Source organism: Mesocricetus auratus, unplaced genomic scaffold (genome assembly GCF_017639785.1).
Source record: "Mesocricetus auratus isolate SY011 unplaced genomic scaffold, BCM_Maur_2.0 Super-Scaffold_4256, whole genome shotgun sequence".
NCBI classification, from domain to species: domain Eukaryota; kingdom Metazoa; phylum Chordata; class Mammalia; order Rodentia; family Cricetidae; genus Mesocricetus; species Mesocricetus auratus.
Window position 1 is genome coordinate 113,072,963 of NW_024429182.1, and position 19,783 is coordinate 113,092,745.

Here is a 19,783-nt window from a genome sequence, read left to right on the forward strand (position 1 = left end):
AGGAGCATCTGGGCTCCCTTGTTATCCAGCGGCCACATGGCTGAGGTGCCAGCTACAACCCTATCTAGTGGCCGTTCAGGCAGCTACCATCACTCAGTTCCCAGCTGTGCTTGCTAGATTTGGAGGCACAGCCTCGTTACAGCCTTTCCAAGGTGGAGCCAATCGGCACTGCTTGCCATCTAGATGGTGTATTGAGTCGCTAGTTCTCTGAGCCAAGCAGGCAGCGCAGGGCCATGTCCCAGGCAGGCTCTTGGAATGTGCAGTTGCACGCCGTCCAGAATGCTGCTGTGGGAGCTGGCTTTTCATACTGGTGTGCGTTTCTTTGCTGCCTGAACTGAATGGTTTATCAGTGGGTGACTACATTTCAGGGAGACGGCTCAGTTGACAGAACCAAAAGAGGCCATATAGAGACAAAGATGCTATTATGGTTTAGACTGCAGAGGCCACGGGGGGGGGGGGGGGGGGAGGGGAGATGGGGTGTTCCTGGAAGCCTTTTGCTAGTATCATTCCTGGTCAGAGATAGGTGGATCCCAGACAAGCAGATCCCAGCGCACTAGGAAGTAGGACCCCCCAGCTGTATGGAGCCGAGAGGTGTCTCAGCACCCTGTTCCACCACAGCAGGCCCTGAGGTGTCCCAGGAGGCCCATTTACAGTTCTTCCCTATCTGCTGCCTGTGTGCTCCCACCCTTGGGAGCCAGCTTCCTTCATGTTCAACCTGCCATAGGCAGCCCCCCTTCCTCTCATTTATTCTTTTTCTTTAAAATTGTTTTATTTTATGTGTATGAATCTTTTCATGGAGTGTATGTACATATACCATGTGCTTGCCTGGTACCCACAAAAGTCTGATGAAGGCATTAGATCCCTGGAACCTGGGTCCTTGGAACCAAACCCACGTCCTCTGCAAGACCAAGTGCTCTTAACTACTGAGCCACCTCTCCAGTCCCTTCTAGTTCAAAGTTTAAACCATTTCCCTTTTCTGACAAAAACACAAACCCTTCAGCTTCTGCTTTTCTCTGAGTTTGGGGGACTGCTTTCAGCAATATGACTAAAATGTCACTGAGTTTAGCAAACCAGGGTCCTTCTCTCAACTCATGCGTCTCTTTGCTCTTCCCTGTGTCAGTGTTGTGGGTCCCAGCAGAAGCTCAAAAGTCAACAGCATGGAGTTGCAGGAACTGATGGAAACTCCCCGGGCCTCAGTTTCCTCCAGCGCGTAATGAAAATGCTGACAGAGTCAACTTCAAAGAGTTGTTGGGAGGGTGAAACCAGATAACACAAGCGACACACATTGAGAGGACATTAAATAGCAGTAGTGCCATGTGCCTCTGAGTCTCTGTTGTTCTGAGGAAACATCTCTGCTTCCGGGAGATAGTAGCATATGCCCCACCAAAAAGTAGGGCCTGTGTAGTTACACACTCTTGGCAAACGCTGCATGAATGGACTCCCTCCCTGCCACATTGAAAAGTCCCAGTGCACGCTCACATAGAAAGAGTCTTGAGTAAAACACACCGAATTCATTGATCTGTTAGCAAGGCCTGCCCTCATCTGGTCACAAGGTCCCTTTCTCACAATGCTTTTGCAACCCACTGAGCCACCACCCTGAGTCCATATAGTGAAGTTGTGGTAATATCTTCTGTGATAGTAACACTGTTGAGGGTATCCTTCCGGCAATGTGGCATGGAGCACCGAGGCTCCAAGGTGCTGGCAGGTGCAGAGAGGAAACTTGCCTTCAGAAGGAGGCTGTGTGCATACTATCCCCAGAATGCTAGCAAGTTTGGGATAGAAGAATTTCCCCAAGGAGAGGCTCTACGTACACTCTCTGCAGGGCCACAGGGAAATAGGCTGAGTGCATCTTCATGTGTACATCAAGTTCTACAGCATGACCTTCAACGCTGCCTTCCTCTTACTGGAAGGCAATCAGTATGCTCCCGGCTTTAGCAGAAGGTACAAAAGACTCCAGTGTGAGTCCTACTCTCTCCTACCTCCTTTCTGTAAGCCAGGGAGACTGAGCAAAAGGACGTACACCCTTCCCCACGTGGGGACTTGCTCACATTTTATCTTTATTATAAATGACAGCGGTACAAAACCATGATGCCCCCAGCAGGTTGCAACTGCTTCCATGCAGGCTGTGCCATGCATGACTCTTCGTGCCAGCAGATCCAGTCAGACCCTAGGTTCTCTATCTTCAGGGCCACACCCTTCTCTTGGCATTCGACTAAAGATATCTGGAGCCCATGATGGGAAACCCAGCATCTTCTCTGCCAGCTGCACGGCCCTGGGAATTGTGGGAGAGGCTTCCATTTTCTCTGGCTCACCCCTTTTGAATGTGTCCTCTCCCTTGTCAAGGTGTGTGGCTCTTCTCTTCTCTCCTTTACACGTGAGCCCAGATTTTCTCTTTCCTTTTCCATAGAGTTACCTTGGTCCAGTGCTATACTGGGAGACTGAGTTACAGAAATGGGAGGGAGAGGTACGGAGAAGGGAGAACATTCCAGATCAGAGCAGAATTAGACAGTGTGGAAGGGAATGGAATGGCAGGTCCCCTGGTCTCACTGCCCCTTTCCAGGTCACATGCTTTCCATCAGGCAGCATCTGACCTTACTAGCTCTGCCTCCCCTGATCCTCGCCCCCCCACCCCTTCCTACCTCCCCTGCACAGCCTTGGAGGCATTCCTTCCCTTTTTAGGTAGTGTTTTGTTCTGTTTCCTCTCTCAACTTCTATTTGCATATTCAAAAACTCATTAAGATCTGCAAAACAAATGGCCCTTGCTTGTGCTCCAAGGCCAGCTCCTCCTCAGGAATTTTATTTTTAAATTTCTTAATGATGGCAGAAGCTTGGAAATACATTTCTTTTTTAAATGACTGAATCTGATGTGAGGCTTCTCGAAGATGATGATGGATGATGGTGTGTGTGTGTGTGTGTGTGTGTGTATACATATGCACACACATACACATATAATATACCCATCTAAGACTTCAGAAGTAAGAAGCACCCTCTTTGGTACTAGGAGCCCCTTGAGGGTGCCAGAATCCTTGACTTCAAGTCCTGGTATAAAATAGCCTGGTATTTGCATAGAACCTATGCACATGCTCCTTCAGGCTTTACATCACCTCTAGGTGTTTTATGCTGCCATGTAAATGCCCAGTAAACAGTCGTCATCCCATATTGTTTGGGGGAACAATGCCAAAGGGAAAGAGCATGTACATGTTCCTCATGAGCACTTTTTAAAAGAAAAATTTCTGGTCTGAGCTTGATTGAAGCTATAATGGAATCTTGCATATCCAGAGAGTCAACCGATGACTAATTTCTGCTTGTGCTCATTTAATTGAAGCATCACTCTTCTGAGAACATGCAGGATGTTGATGGAAGCCAGTTCAGTCTGGCGTGACTATATATCTTGACTTACACAGAACAGTCTTCAGACCTAGTGCTGCCTCCCTAGTCTCCTCTAGTGCTGTCACCATGCCCCCACCCCCCCACCACCAAATGCCCTGATTCAGTGACAACTAAATCGAGGGTCACACAAAATTAAACAATACCTGACAACTGTTTCTGAGTTTTTATATGAATTTTCTCCTTTACAATCTCATGTCCAGACTCTACTAACAACAGTGAAGGACCTAAAACAACTTCCAGGAATCATGATATCAGCAGGCAAGAAGATGCCTAGAAAAATGAAGGGGAAATACAGTTTTAGCTTTTGCAAAGAGAATGGCAGAGGGGTTACACATTCTCTGATTAGCATATAAGGACAACCAGAGAGAGAGGAGGAGACAGACAGACAAAGACAGAGAGAAAGAAAGAGAGAGGGGGAGGGAGAGAGACCGAGAGAGAAAGAGAGAAAGAGAGGGGAAAGGAGACAGAGACAGAGAGAGGGGAGATAGAGAGACAGAGAGACACTCTCTGATAAGCATATAAGGACAGTTCAAGTGGGGGTAAACAGAGACAGAGAGAATATTTATTTAGCTGATATGTCTATCTGTATGCATCTATCATCTGCCTAGCTGCCTGTCTCTATTTCTCTATCTATTCATACAACCAACATCTGTTTATTATTTACCTACCTATCTGCTTGCCTATCTACCTCCCTACCTCCCTATCTACCTAACATCCTTATCGATTTCTCTATGCATACACTATTACTATTATCTCTCTATCTATCTATCTATCTATCTATCATCTATCATCCATCATTCATTTATACCTATCTATCATCTACCTACCTACATATTCACTTATCTATCTATCCATCCAATTCTGTGAAGTGTTCTGAGGGGAAACAGTCTGAAGATGTTTTTAGCACCCCCTCTATCACACAAGAGATACTCACTGTAGCAGAGCAAGCCTGTGGTTAAGTAAAGATGTGAATTTTGCATTCTCTCCCGCCCCCCACCTCCCTTCTCCCTTGTCCCCCTTTTCTCCTGGTTCTGAGAGACTCACTGTTCCCTCAAAAAAGCAGAATGGTTTCTGTTTCAAACGAGATAAGATCAAGTCTGAGTTCAGTCCTTGCAAAGAAAGGGGCTTGGGACATCCAAGTCAAGTGGCATCCGTTGAAATAAGGTTGAAACAGGGTAACATGCATAAGCCCCTGGACATTCAACCACAGTGCTTGTTTCTCTTCCTTCTTCTGGTGAAGCCCTTTCTATTCACAGCACCTCTCAAGAGTCTTAGAGTCCAGCTCTTCCTTGAGTGTTTGTTAGAAAAGTGTCCCTAACTCATTCACTCACTTTCAGAGAAGGGCTCCTGGCCATGTGATCTAAAGGGTGGGGCAACCGAATCGGGACAAGTTACAAAGATCCATGGGCAGAAGACAGGAGATCTGAGGACACCAAATTCCCTGGGATACCCACCTCCCTTCCCTGGGCACAGTTTTCTCCTCTGCAAAGCCAGGCATTGAATTTGATCTTAGACCGCCAACAAGAGCAGTCGAATCCCCTCCTAGGCTTGTCTTTCAGGGCTATTTATAACAAGCTTTCATTTCTCACTGGAAGAGGAGGAAGCATGCCACTGGATGACCTTGGCATTGGCTGAAATGCCCATTGAAGGAGTGAATGGACTTGAAGGTTATGCCCTTGCCTGTTGTCATCAAAGATTAAAGGAAGGATGCTTGTTTAGGAGGCAGAGGGCTTGCCTGGTGTAGGCAGGCAGTGTGGTCTTCCTTTACAAGGGAAAACACATAGGCCTGAAAAAGCAAGCATCCCTGCCATGGCTTTTCCCACTGGACTTTGTGACCTCAACACCTTCATTTCTAAAACAAAAATTTGCAAGAGGACTGTGTGAGATTGCAGAGATGAAAAGGTCTAAGGGATCAGCCAGTGTTCAGCCATGGAGGGGCTTGCTGTGGAGATGGCCCTAACAGTTGACTGCCCTGCAGTTAGGGAGCTTGCACCTACCATGGAGAGCCTGGAGGAACTTCAGTTGTTCACCTTGGATCAATGCTTTTCCATCAGAGACAGTTTTGTCACCCCTCCTACTCAGTGGACTACAGAGTAATAGAAGTCTGAAAACTGCTTGGTGAGGGTAGGGCTGGGGGAGGGGGTGGAGTGGGGTTGCTTTTGGTATCTGACAGGGACAGACCAGGGTTACTGAGTGCCCTACAGTGAGAAAGGCAGTCCCTTGTAATGGCATCAGGCCTTGGTATTTCAGTCAGTGCCAGGGGCATTTGGATCGCATACAGATTTTCCAGCTCCTGGCACAGTGGCACCTTCTTAAGAGGTGTGGGTTGATCTGAGGTCACAGGGAAGCTGGAATGATGTCACTGGATGCAGTCACTGCACAGTTCGGGATGGAAGAACACAGGAAAGACACACAGAGGGCTTCTACCCTCACCCATTGGACTTTGTGAGCCGAGAGCATCGCCTCTCTGGGGTGTTTGAGCCAAAGTAGGAGTCCGTGTGTGAGAGACGCTGTCATTGCAGTCCAGTGTGAACAGGAAACTGGGGCTCAGGTCAGGACTCTCTAAGGATTCTGAGGCCTTGGAGATAGATGATGGAGGTCAAGTCCAGAGCTTTGTTGTAGTGACTGACAAGGCAGCAGGCTGGTGTGAGAGCCTCCTGGGGCTGGTACTGAGACCACATTCTGCTTTCACGGTGTCTCTTTGGATTTTCTATTCACTCTGTAGTTCTGGGAAGGTGGCCCAGTAGCCGGCTGTACCATTCCTCTCTGGTTTTCAGCCTGAGGTGCAAAGGTGTCCTGGTGGGCATCGTGGACCAACAAACAGGCTTGGGTTCCAGGGATTATAGAAGTATATTAGTGTATGTGTCCGTGAATCATCCCCCAGACGGGCTGTGGTGCTGCCTCGTGGGAGAGCTGCCATGCCCTGGAGACCCTCCTCAGGACGTCCTGGCAAGCTCAGTAGAATTGTCTCTAGAACACAGGCCTGAGTCTCCCCTTCAACCACCTACACACTTCTGGTGTTTCATCCCAGTTTCCAATCCCCTGAAGCCTCATCCCCAGCACACCCAACCAGAAGAGATTGTTCTCTTCCTTGTCTGCCCTCAGGCTTTTGCCTGGGGCCAAGGTTGTCTCCATCCTCCTGCCCAATCTACTTAAGCCTGGTATAGTTCAGCACTGTTTCATGCTTGTTGAATGAATATTCAGACACATGCCTACTTGTGTGTTGAGTGAAACTCCTTCCTTGACCCTACAGATCAAGGACGTTGTGGGCTACAATTCTTTGGGCCACTGCTTCTTCACTGAAGACGGGCCAGAGGAACGCAACACTTTTGACCACTGCCTTGGCCTCCTTGTTAAGTCAGGGACTCTCCTCCCATCAGACCGGGACAGCAGGATGTGCAAAGTGATCACAGAGGACTCATACCCAGGGTACATTCCTAAGCCCAGGCAGGACTGCAAGTAAGTGTGTGCATAGTACTGTAGAGTACGCCTTACACTTGGGTCTGGGGGATGGGAGGGGATGAGCATGAACACTCAATGTCCTGCCTCAGGACCTTTAGAAGCTTACTGTTCATTCCTGCCTACCTCTCAGAGTGAGGTCCCTGGAGTAGCTTCTTCTCCCTCCCTTCCCCCTCCTCCCTCCACCCTCCTCCCTTCTTCCTCTGTGAGCCTCACTAGCACTGTTTTGTCTGGAAAGTGCTGGCTCACCTGCGGCTCTATGCCACATGGCATCCTTGTGGACAGGAAGCAGCTGCCACATCAGCTCCCAATACATACCCATCAGCCTGGCCACAAGAATCTCTTTCTAGCCTGAGAGAGACACAAACAGTGTCACACAGAGATACAGAGAAAGGCAGAGATAGGAAAATACAGACAGAAAAACAGAGAGACAGAAGCAGATAGACAGACAGACAGGAAAACAGAGACACACACAGAAAGGCAGAGATAGAAAATACAGACAGAAAGACAAAGAGACAGAAGCAGATAGACAGACAGACAAACAGACAGAAAAACAGAGATACAAGAGAGAGACAGAAGACAGACACAGGAAAAACAGAGAAATAGACATAGAGATGCAAAGACAGAGAAACAAACATGGGCAGATGCAGAGACACCGAGGAGAGACGCAGGGAGAGGCAGACACAGACAGACACATGGCTTTCTACACAGACAGCCTTCCTTAGAAAGGTTCACTTTCCTGGACTCACATTCCTGCTTCTGTTGAAGCACAAACTGCACTTAGCTCTTACAGCCCTGAACGGTACACAGATTAAATGCACTCACTGCCTTGTGGGGAGAAAATGAACCTCAAATGCCTCCATTAACGGTTTCTCAGATCTCAGACAAGAGACTCTCTCCACTAATACTAGTGTCTCCCATGGGCCCTCCCACTGAGCAGCAGAAAGGGTGCTAGCTGGCAGTGCTTCATAAGGCACTGTTTAACCTCTGTCCTCTCCCTGCAGTGCTGTGTCCACTTTCTGGATGGCAAATCCCAACAACAACCTCATTAACTGTGCGGCTGCGGGGTCTGAGGTAAGCAGAAATAAGCAAGGCGGAGCTGGCGGAGGCTGCCCTGGAAATGTGTGTGTTCAGAGCTCAGGGCCACTCCTCCCTGTGACTGGAGATGGGGAGTCCCGTGACTTGGTTTTAAATGACAGTTCTGTTCATCACTCCATAAGCCTGGTGACCATAACTAATGAGTGGTTTACTTTGGTTTGTGGCTTAAGGGAATATAGTCCATATAGTAGGGAAGGCATGGGGGGCCATTACTTGTGGCTGCGACAGTGGGAGCTTGTTCACATCTAGGTGGATGAGGAAATGGAAAGAGGGACTGGAGGGATGGTTCCACAGTTAAAAGTACTTATTTTTGCAGAGGATCTGACTTTGATTCCCATGGCCCACATGGTGGCTCACAACCATCCCTAACTCCAGTTTCCTGGGATCCTATGCATTCTCCCAACCTCTCTGGGCACCAGGCATACATGTTGTACTCAGGCATACATACAAACAAAACACTCATACACATAAACATTAAAACTTAAAGAAAATTAGAAAAAAAAAGACAAGACAGGAAGTAGAACCAGGCTATAATCCTTACGTCCCACCCCCAATGACCCACTTCCTTTAGTTCATCTCCCCCTTCTAAAGGTTGCACTAAAAAAAGCTAGCATTGTTACTGGAGACCAAGTACTCAGACACATGAGCCTGTCAGGGACACTTCATATCCAAACCATCCCAGAGCACTAAGCAATTTATGCACAGCAATTCTTTATAGAATGAGTTGTTTTTCCTTCTGATGATACCGGATGCATCAGTGTTGTGCACTAACACCGTGTGATTGTGACATCAAGGCTATGCCCTAGGCTAGGGAGGAAGCTACAACAGGGAGACATAGTGCATCCAGAGCCCCAAAGAGCTGGATGTTGGCAGCTAGGCAACAAACACCATGCTCTGCTCCAACAGCCTTGCTCTGACACAGCTCTTCCCTGCTGCTGGTTTAGCTGGGGACCTTGACCCTGATCCTGTCTGTTCCTTTTTCTGGGCCTCAGCTTCCAGATCTCCAAGGAACGCTGAGAACGCTTGCTTTCGGAACTCTATCCATCGGCAGTCTAACCTCTACCGTGACCCACTAATTTGGACAGTAGCAGATAGGGTGGGGCTGTTGTGAAGAGTGAGTGATGTCAAGTAGCCAAATGACAAATTACCGTAACCTTGAGCTTTTTTCCCTTTGTCCATTCAAGCATTGGACCACACAGGTATGTTTGGTAGTAAGTGGTGTCCAGTCAAGCCCTGGACCACATGGGTGTGTTTGGTGGTGTGTGGTGTCCAGTCAAGCCCTGGACCACACAGATGTGTTTGGTGGTGTCTGGTGATGGCCTGTTCTGGTTACAGTACTGCTTCCATTCCCAGAGCCTGGGCCACTCAATCAGGAGTTCACAGGCACTAATTTCTGTGACTCTCTCCTATGCCCTGTCCCAACAGGAAACTGGATTTTGGTTCATTTTTCACCATGTGCCAACGGGCCCCTCCGTAGGGATGTACTCCCCAGGTTACTCTGAGCACATTCCACTGGGGAAATTCCACAACAACCGAGCACATTCTAACTACCGGGTGAGTCTCTCCATGCTGCCTTGCTATGACCAGCCTGTTCATTCCCCTGCACCAACCTGTAGACGATTAGTGCCTGAAAAAAAACTACATATTTCCCATTGGTCCAGAGCAGCCTTCCAAGGCCTGCAGGTTACTGACCACTCACCGCAAGTCTCCTTTGGGGGGCCTGCCTTGTCATTCACAGCATCTACCCAACCAAAGGAGCAAGGTGTGCCTTCCCACCAGCTTCCCTTCCTGGAGGATGCTGGGTTGGACATTTGGTTTGATTTTGTGATCCGTTTGTGGGTGACAGTGATGTTGACTATAAAATGAGGTCTGGCCATGGACTAAGGGAAGTTGGACATGGTTCTGAGGTAGCATTGGCATCCAAACTTTCTTGCTGGGAGTGGGTGGTTCCATCTGCGAGGGCTAAGTCAGTAGGTAAAGAGTAAGAAACTCCTTGAGTGCCTTCACTGCTTGCCCTCGTTTTCTGAGTACCAGTGTGTACCTTACTCCAAGCTAGGTGCTAGAGTAAAGTGGGAAAGATTGGGATGACTGGAACTTCAATGTGTCCAGAACTTTCCCACAGGGACAATTGTTGGACACACCAAGAGAGTTTGGGGCAAGGCTGAGATTAAAGATGACAACACTCTATGGACCAAGATGGTCTCTAGGACATTGGGATGGTGTCTGGTCCAAGTCTTAACAGTGCAGACAAGGAAATTGGTACTTCCATAGAGGAATGGGTACATCCAGGGCCAAGCAAAAGATATTTCAGAGAGCTAGTGGGATATTTAACTGTTTAAAGTTCTTGCTGTGCAAGTTTGAGAACAAAAGTATGTGTCTGTAACCCCCATTGACAGGAAAGCAGAGACAAGCAAATCCCAAGGCCAGATCCCAAAGATCCTCTGGCCAGCCAGTTAGCCAGTTAACTCCAGGTTCAGCGAAGGTCCCTGTATCAAAATAACAATAACAGAAAGCAATAGAAGTCATTTGTCATCCACCTCTGGTCTCCACATGCACATACACAATCAAAGTCTGTTTCAAAAAGTTGAACCTAAGGAGACAACCAAAAAGAAGCAATACAGGCTCAGAGTTGATCTGTGCTGAAACCTGGGCTAAGGGGACAAAAGCCAGTACTGAGGAGAGAGTCATGAAGAGAAAGGAGACAATTTCTAAATTGTATCTCAGATCCTAAGCAGGGGGATAGTTCTAGAGGCCACTGCAGAAGTGTGGAGGGGAGTCTATGGATGGAGGAGCTGCGTTTCATGGATGTCATTGATTTCCTGTGCAGAGGCAGGTGCTTAGACCATATCACTGTTGGAGAAGGAGAGAAAACACATTGGCTTCTTGTTGGTACCCACCATTCCCTGGACCCTCAAGAAAATGTCCTACTTGCAAGAGAGGGCCCACAGGTCTGGGTAGCATAGGAGGCTGGGGGGTAATTTAGTCAAGAGTAACATCTCTAATAGGAAGAGTCAAGGACACTGGTGTGGGGGTGGGGACATTAGCACTTATGAGCACAGGAGGGCTCCTTTTGTCAGAGATAGGCTGAGAGAAGGGGAGACTCTACAGCTGGGCCAGCTTGATGGCCAGAGCACAGGGTCTGCATCCTGGGTGCTCCTACCCAGTCATGCTGGACACCACACCCACCTCATGGAGTCATTTGTCAGGCATCTTATTCAGTCTCCATGGCCACTCCGTGGAGTAGGTGTCATCAGCCATCTTTACAGATGACTATGTGACTTTACAGATAACAATGTGACTAGCCAAAGAGGTGAGGGATTTGCCAATGGCACAGTCTATAAGAATAGAACCAAAAACCAAAGCTCACATCATCACTGTTGTTAAGTTAAAGCCAGCCAGAGAACAAAGAGTAACTTGAAGAAAAACAAAAAAAGGTAAAGTTCTCCTAAGAAGCCAAGGTGATATGGGAGTAAAAGGCATTCGATAGTGGCCTACAGGACTGCAGCCTCCATTTCCTCCCACTTGGTGGCTGTAAAGTGGGCAGCTTTAGCACACACATGCACACACACACATACACACACACACACACACACACACACACCAGTCACAGGTAGAGTGCTTGCCTTGTGTACATGAAGCCCTGGGTTTTCATACAAACTAGACATGATGGTACAGACCTATATAATCCCAGCACTCTAGAGGCTGAAGCAGGAGAATCAGAAATTCAAAATCATCCTTGGCTACATAGCAAGTTTGATGCCAGCCTGGTTTACATGAGACCCTGCCTCAAATTTTTTTAAAAAAGGGTTAGCCTTTCTCCTCAAGTCAAGCAGGAGCCAGGACAGGCAGTAAGATGTCACTGACTCCCACACAAAGGAAAAGTGAGACAAATACAGGGTTCATTTGAAAGGTCTGTGACACATTTCGGAGTGCACACTTGTAGCCCTTGTCTGGGGGTCTGGGACAGAAACTCTACAAAGTAGCATGAGTTCTGTATGTAGAATTGGCTACATGACCCCAGCTCGGACACTCTTAGACCCCAATTTCTTTATCTACACCCCTGCAGATCACCTTGTCCCAGATCTGATCAGAGAGATGCAGAGTGAGGTGGGCTTTCTTCAGCCCTCGCTATAGATTCTACTGCCATGGACACAGTCTGAGAATCATGCTGTGTTTACTGGCATATTCAAAAGCATGTGCCTAGGCTGATACATATGCGAAGATGGCTTTAGGCAACAGTGGTAACCATTGTGTCCTTTCCCCCCCACCCCAGGCTGGCATGATCATAGACAACGGAGTCAAGACTACTGAGGCCTCAGCCAAGGACAAGCGGCCCTTCCTCTCCATCATCTCTGCCAGGTAATAACCTTCGGGACAGCAGCTTGCTTCCTTGTCTTCTGCTCCAGCCGTGCGTTTCTTCATCTGATGAGTGCTTGCTACATGGCATTGAGCCAGTTGTTGGGATACAGTCCTGGGCCAGAAGTCCAAACGAAGTCTGAATTGGAGTCCAAGCTCTAGTAGCCAAAGGGAAACTGAAATTCCTAGCAGTTTCCAGATCCCTCTGCAGAGCCAGGATGGTACAAGAGTAGGAATGGCCAGAGCCATGACAGGCAGGCCTGGGATACAAAGATGATCAGAGAGGAAGCACTCACTGTCATTTTGATGGTAAGGAATCTGATGGCCCAGCTGAGAAGTCAAGCCAGAGCTCAGCTGAAGACCAGAGGCTGCTTTTGAAAGGTTGTTGCCAAGGCTGGGCAGCGTGGCACACAAATTTAATTCCATCCAGCACCTGGAAGGCAGAGGCACAAAGATCTCTGAGTTCAATGTCAACATGGCTTGCACAAGTGCGTTCTAGGCCAGCTGAGGCTACATCGTGAGAGCCTATCTCAAAGAAAACATAAGTTGTTGAAAACTCAAGGTCATTAGCAAAAGTGGGACCCCTTGTCTGTCTCCTGCAAGGAGCTGGGCCCTAGAGATGGGATCTTCTGCCTCTGGGAGAAACTCAGAGTGTTCATGCCAGAGCCCACCTCGCCAACGGGTTTCTGTACAGTCAGAGATATCTGGGAACCTGTGAGTGGAAAGCAGCATACAGAGGCCAGAAGGAGTATTACCTGTGTCTTCCCATGCTCCAGGTACAGCCCACACCAGGACGCAGACCCACTGAAACCCCGGGAGCCCGCCATCATCCGTCATTTCACTGCCTACAAGAACCAGGACCATGGAGCCTGGCTGCGGGGTGGGGATGTGTGGCTGGACAGCTGCCGGTAAGTCTGGAAAGCAAGGTGACACTGACACAGAAGAGACTTGGTGTTCCTCCCCAGAATGAAGAGTGAGCAAGGGGCACTGAGGATTCTAAACATACTGCCAGGGGCATAGGATGTGACCAGAGGAAGAAAAACCCACAGCAGCATGACAGATTCACCCACAGTGCTGAATGCTGAGTTACTCATGGGGACTCTCTCTCTCTCATGCCCCACGGCTGGTCAGTGCAGGAAGGGAAAAAGGAGTTACAGTGCTGGGCACTCATTGTGCCCCTAAACTTTGCTTTTATTTCTTCCTCACCATATTTCTCAAGAATGAAAATTTTAAAAATGCACAATCCTCTCTCCACTGATGATAAACTCAGGCTCAGTTAGGAGGGTCTCACATTACATAGCTAATGAGTGGTAGAAAAGAGGACTTAATGCTTTATGCTCTAAGACCAACAAAAAGGGCCCAAAACATTGATTCATGGTGTAAAGTCCCCAGAAGTCTGATGCCAAACATGGTTCTCCTTCTGCAAAGAAAATTATGAAGCTATGACGCACCCTGCCAATGAGGGGGTATCTTCTTGTCTTCCACCAGACATTCTAAAGATACTCAGAGTCTGGCTAGCACTAGGGTTGAGGGCCCACACATAGACAGAGTTGACATGGTTCAGAGCTGACAGATGGTCTCTTCTGAGAGTTTGAGCATTTACCATGTGTGGTTTTGGGGAATTGGGGCAGGGGTGGAGGCTCTAGTATCTCTGGATGCAGGCAAGGATGGAAGAGGGCACTTCTGGAGATGGGAAAATGGAACTCCAGATGGAATACCACACCCCAGTCCAGGTGAGGAGGAATCATAGAAAGCAGAGTGTGGATAAACCCCAGTCTTCAGCATAGAGAGCAGACATGGGTGGGTGACTATGTTTTAGACTGTTGAGATAGAAATACTCTTAAAGTATGCAGTGAAAATGTCCCACATCTTCCAAAGACAAGACAGAACAAATGTCTGGTCTTAGAGTTCCCAACAGAAAAGGGGAGAAGGAAGCTATGAGTGTCTGTGAGGTCTCTAGGGTCACAGCAGAGCATGAAGGGACCATAGCAAAGCACCAGGAGATACCAGGGAGAAGGGAAATCTGGGGACAGGGAGAAGAAAGGAGCTAGACAGCCTGGTGCCCATGGTGAGCCTTGGCTGATTGGTTTGAATGGCTAGATTTTTGAAGGGGAAGCTTGGCATGCTGAAAGGGAGCTGAGCATCTAATATGTTGGGAACTGAGGAGCTTATAGCAACCTGGATCACCCTGTGTGGCTGACACAGAAGGGAATGAGGGATTGGGCCTTCTATGCCAGGGTAAGACCTGGCCTTGGGCTTATATGAGACATGAAGCCACTGGAAATTCAAGAAGCAGCAGATGGTGGGTGAAAGTAGCGCCTGGAGGAGATGAGCCCCTTGGGGTGTCCTGGACAGGAAGGGAGAAGAGGAACAAAGGAAGGGAAGGCGACACAGATCCAAGGTCCAACTCCTTCATGAGGCAGGAGCAGATGCCTCCAGAAACCTGCTCATGCTGACCCTAACGTCAGGCAGTGTTTTGGGGGAGCCCCTGTGATCAGCATGGTGTAATTATGAGGTTCCTTCTTGCTCTTCTCAAGGATGGAACCTCCCTAGCTTTGAGGAAACTTGGAAATTAGCTATTTGAGTTTCTTACCATGGCTGAGAGTAGTCCCACATGGCCCACCCTCAGTTGGTGCTGCCCCGAGGATGAGAAATCACCCTCCCTCCATGTCTCCTGATCAACCCACAGGCTCCCGGGGCTCAACCAGAGGTGGGCTGGCAAGGGAGGCCTGTGAGGCCCAGTGCTCCTGTAGCTAATGTTCCATGCCCCCAAATGCTGAGCATTGAGGACCCCTGCCAGTGTGGGATACATCTTCTAGCTCTCCACCAGATGCTCCAGAGAATTCCAAATCTGTCAAGAGGAACCAGAATACCCATTTTCTGTGTAGAGTGGAAAGTTATGGTTTCCTCAGCAAAACTCCTCCCTCGATGTCCACAGTGAGACTCCAGGGACAGAGAAGGGTCCTTTCTCCTACAACCTCACTGACTGTAGAGTGACAGCATGGGCTGACTGTCTGCTCTTGTCCCCAGGTTTGCTGATAATGGCATCGGCCTGACCCTGGCCAGGTAAGACTAACTGCCATTGCGATTGGCCTTCTGTGAGAGCTTATATTTGGACATCTCACCCCCAACATCTCCTCTCTGCAGTGGTGGGACCTTCCCATATGATGATGGCTCCAAGCAGGAGATAAAGAACAGCTTGTTTGTTGGTGAGAGTGGCAACGTGGGCACAGAGATGATGGACAACAGGATCTGGGGCCCAGGTGGCTTGGACCACAGCGGAAGAACCCTCCCTATAGGCCAGTAGGTTTGCAATGGTGGGAACTGCTATTTTGTGTGAGTGTGGGTGTGGGTGTGGCTTGAGTCACAGCCATGGAAAGAAAGAAATTTGTGGGAGACCTTTACATGTTGACTCTGGATTTTTCTGCAGTCTAGCAACCTGAATGAGGATGAGGGATGAGGAGACAGAAGTCCAAAAACAGTGTAGATTAGATGCCAACAGGTACACAACCGCCAAATGCATGATATGGTCCTAGTTAGTGTTCATGGGAACATGGTGTCTGGAAGAAGGATTCTGAGTCTCCATAACAACTCACTTGAAGTCTTTCATTCACTACTGCGTATGGCAGAGAGGCAATCAGACCAAAGCACATTTATAGGAAGATGAGCAGAGATGATCAAACCTGCAGCCATGTCTCACACAGATGGGAATCTTACACCAAAAGATAGACCATTCCTAGTTGGTCGCATCTCAAGGCTGCCACGTGGGCAAGAGGCAAGGCTTGTTCCATTTAGGCCCTAGAATTGGTTTAGTATTCTCTTTGTGAAACTAATAGGTTCAGCTGTTACACACAGACTGAAACTTTCAACCCTAGTGCAAATGGATCTCCCCAAAGATACCCTAGAGACGTACTCAGAGGCATAAGCCTGGTCTTCTTTGGTCAAACTGTCAGAAAGGCCTGGCTTCCATTTTAAAGAGATATGGTAGACTCTTTTATTTACAAGTGAGTCTGAGTCTGCATCTCTAGAATTTCTTTCTAGAAGGTTACCAACCTCCAAGGAGAGGATAGTCTGGTAAGTTCCAGAGGTGATCTTGTCTATGGCAGCCTCACAGGTTCAGGCAGGTTCCTTAAACTACCTTTGAGGGGAGAGACCTAGAAGGGACCATGCTCTTTTAATTGAGGCATATCCTGCCTGAATAGAAGTAGATTAGGATCTGAAGCATATAGTTTTGTAGAGCTAGCAAGAATGTAATAACGCTGAACACCTTAGCTGGGAAACGCATGGATGCACTCCATGAGAACCAGGATTCAAGGTGCTGGCATCATCAACTACAAACATAAAAATATGGAACCACAAGGGGATTTGGGGGTGAGTGGAGACTTTCTTGTGAAGCATATGCAACAGCTGGGAGCCTGACTAGAAGAGGAGAGACAGCTGGGGACAGCCTCTCTCTGGGGACAGATACTTCATATGCTTCCTTTACTTCTTCATTCCCTTGCTTCCTCAAGTCCCTTCTGGAAGAGGATGGAAGGGGCCAAGTCATAAGCAGAGACATGGGTATAAGCAAACATGTTAGGCATAGAAAATGACAAGCCTAGATTTGTGACCAGGCCTGAGAAAGGCCACCAAGTTGTCTGACCAGTCCCTCATGGGCCATCTTTTCCAATATCCTGATCAAGAGTCTCAAGTAAATGGGAGAGATGCCTCTGAGCCCCTCCTCACTGCCAGGCAAGGATGAAGCCTCATTGTCACTAGTTCTTCCCTGGTCCCTCCATGTCTCCCTGCTGCCACCTCTTCCCACTTCCTGTTGCTCCCGTATCAAGCCTTCTCAATGTCCCTGTGTCAGTCTGTGGCCTTGCTTTTCTAGGAGGAACAGTCTTTGCCTCTGGCAACCCCTGAAAAGTTACATTGTCATTTTTTTGTCATTGCCCACTCTGCATATTTCTGATCCGGTTTCCCAAGCCCAGTACATTGCCAGTGGATAGGCTTACAGAGGATCTTAATCTGATTAAATTGTTATAGCAACTAAAAGCAGGGCAATAATGACTAACAGTGTTCCCCTCCCAAGGGACAGAATATTGGCAGTCTCATGAAGTATTTACAGTATTTTCCCAGTGACTAGACACATTGATGGGAAGAGTAGAGAAACTGTGTAAACAGAGGTCCCCAAGCCAGCAGCTTGATAGACAGCTATTTATCTACCAATCTATCATTCATTCATCCAACTAACTGTCCACCATACCATTCCTCCACTCATCTGGCCACCCACCCACCATCCATACATCTATCTGCCTAACAAATAGCATCCTTCTACCCAACCATGCAACTTGATCCATCCATCCATCCATCCATCCATCCATCCATCCATCCATTTTCTGCCATCCACCATCCAGCCAATATATCCCTCACCATCCATCACCCATCTTCAGCAGTCATTCTTTCATTGACACCGTGCCCATACATGCCTTCTGAGTGAGTTAATTGATTTAATGATTCCCAGTGGAAGGAGTTGCTGGAGGTAGGAATTGGGGAATGGCTTTACTCAGAAAAGCTCTTACCATTCACCTCCAAAGAAGCAAACAGCATGGCGTTCATCTGACATCTGACTTTCTTAACTCCCCAGGAATTTTCCGATTAGAGGAATTCAGTTCTACGATGGCCCCATCAACATCCAAAACTGCACCTTCCGCAAGTTCGTGGCCCTTGAGGGCCGGCACACTAGTGCCTTGGCCTTCCGCCTAAACAATGCCTGGCAAAGCTGCCCTCACAACAATGTGACCAACATTGCCTTTGAGGATGTCCCGGTGAGTACGGTGCCAGGACAGGCTTCTAGCATAGCCAGGCTTTGAATGATGACTCACATGTCCCCCAAGGCTTGGAGATTGAGCTATTGCCACCACCACAAGGGTGAAATAGCTTCCCCAAGTAGGCTGGGTCATATCCCAGTTTGCTGTCTGCCCAAACTGGAAAAGTACAAGTTCAGGTCACAGGAAAAGGTCGAGTCTGGGTGAATGCCCACTGGCCTTCAATCTGTACCTCAGTAAGAACCTAGAGATGAAGCCAGGGCTCTGAAGCTGCTCCTCCAGACCCTTGCCACACTGGATGTTGTGGCCAGGCTACCTGAGTTGGCACAGGTCATCTCACAACTCCAGCAGTGTCCAAGGGAAGTCTTCTGAAGACATCATTTAACTCCATCCTGAAAGTGGAGTGCAAACAGGGGCCTCCTGCGTGTCATGAGAAGATGGAGGAGCTGAGGTCAGGAGAGCAGGTCAAGGCTGCCTGTGGGGCCTGCTGTTTCTCCCTGTCTGTAGCCTGTGGTCTCCCTAACCTTTCCCTCCTCCCTCCTCTCCCTTCTTTGTCCTCCTCCTCCTCGGTTCTTCCTCCTCCTTCCCGCTACTGCCTTTGTCTTTCTGCCCAGTCACCGGTAGGGCCTCCAAGAAGACAGAGAACTTAAGTTACTTAATTTCTTCACTCAGACCCCTGAGGGTCCTGAGGGTCAGTCACAGAGATGGCCAATGGCTTTCGTTGTGAGGCTGCCTTCCTTAAATCCACCACACACACTCACAAGCTCGTGCACATTCTCACACAACTGTTGGCACACACTTTCTCATACAAGCACCCACCCCACCCCCATTCCTCTCCAGTTCATTCATCAGAAAACTCATATTCACTCACTCCTAAGTCCCTCCTCCACCAGACCAGCCTCCAAGGTCACCCACAGCAGCCAGACCTACAGTGAGTCGAGCCAAAATTGTACACTAGTTTTCAGAGTTGAGGCACAGTGACACTCTGACTGTTTTTCAAGTTCCATGAGATGGTCAGCTCTGTGGTTTCCTCTAGCGCCCAAGGGCAGCCTCTGTCTGACAACTTTGTAATGTCAGCGGAAATTGGAAACTTTGCCCTGGCCTGATGACAGCTGCAGTTTCCATTCACCTTCAGGCCCAGCCTTATTTTCCTGGGCTCTGTTCAGATTACTTCCAGAGTGTTCTTCGGAGAGCCTGGGCCCTGGTTCAACCAGCTGGACATGGATGGGGACAAGACATCTGTGTTCCACGATGTGGATGGCTCTGTGTCAGAGTACCCTGGCTCCTACCTCACTAAGGATGACAATTGGCTGGTTCGACACCCAGACTGCATCAACGTCCCAGACTGGAGAGGGGCCATCTGCAGTGGGCGCTATGCACAGGTGGGGATGCCACCCTAAGCCATTTGAATGCTCGCTCGCTCACTCGATCACTCACACACTCATATGACAAGGACTCAGAGGGCCTGGTGTGTGTCCAGCTCTGTGTTGGGCCAAGAAGGATGCAGGTTTGTCCTCCCTTATGTCTTCTGTCCCTCACTCCCATCGCACAGGATTTTCACACTGCGCTGGGTGCTTCGTGTCAGGTTGTGCACTTACTAACTGTTGACCTTCTTCTCACAAGCTTGGAGCCTCCGTGTCCTTATGTGTGAGCTTGAACTAAAGGCTGAACTT

The 19,783-nt window shown here is 48.6% G+C and overlaps 1 protein-coding gene across 3 annotated transcripts in view; it reads left to right on the forward strand.

Moving 5' to 3' along the window:
- LOC101840294 (cell migration inducing hyaluronidase 1) overlaps window positions 1–19,783 on the forward strand; it is a 150,339-nt gene that overhangs the window by 112,843 nt on the left and 17,713 nt on the right. For all 3 annotated transcript variants that reach the window (XM_040729076.1, XM_040729074.1, XM_005077854.4), the window contains exons 14-22: window positions 6,644–6,849; window positions 7,854–7,923; window positions 9,373–9,501; window positions 12,221–12,306; window positions 13,080–13,211; window positions 15,334–15,369; window positions 15,451–15,606; window positions 17,930–18,110; window positions 19,277–19,492. In XM_040729076.1, the coding sequence (XP_040585010.1) occupies window positions 6,644–6,849; window positions 7,854–7,923; window positions 9,373–9,501; window positions 12,221–12,306; window positions 13,080–13,211; window positions 15,334–15,369; window positions 15,451–15,606; window positions 17,930–18,110; window positions 19,277–19,492 (1,212 nt within the window). The remainder of the gene's footprint in view (window positions 1–6,643; window positions 6,850–7,853; window positions 7,924–9,372; window positions 9,502–12,220; window positions 12,307–13,079; window positions 13,212–15,333; window positions 15,370–15,450; window positions 15,607–17,929; window positions 18,111–19,276; window positions 19,493–19,783) is intronic.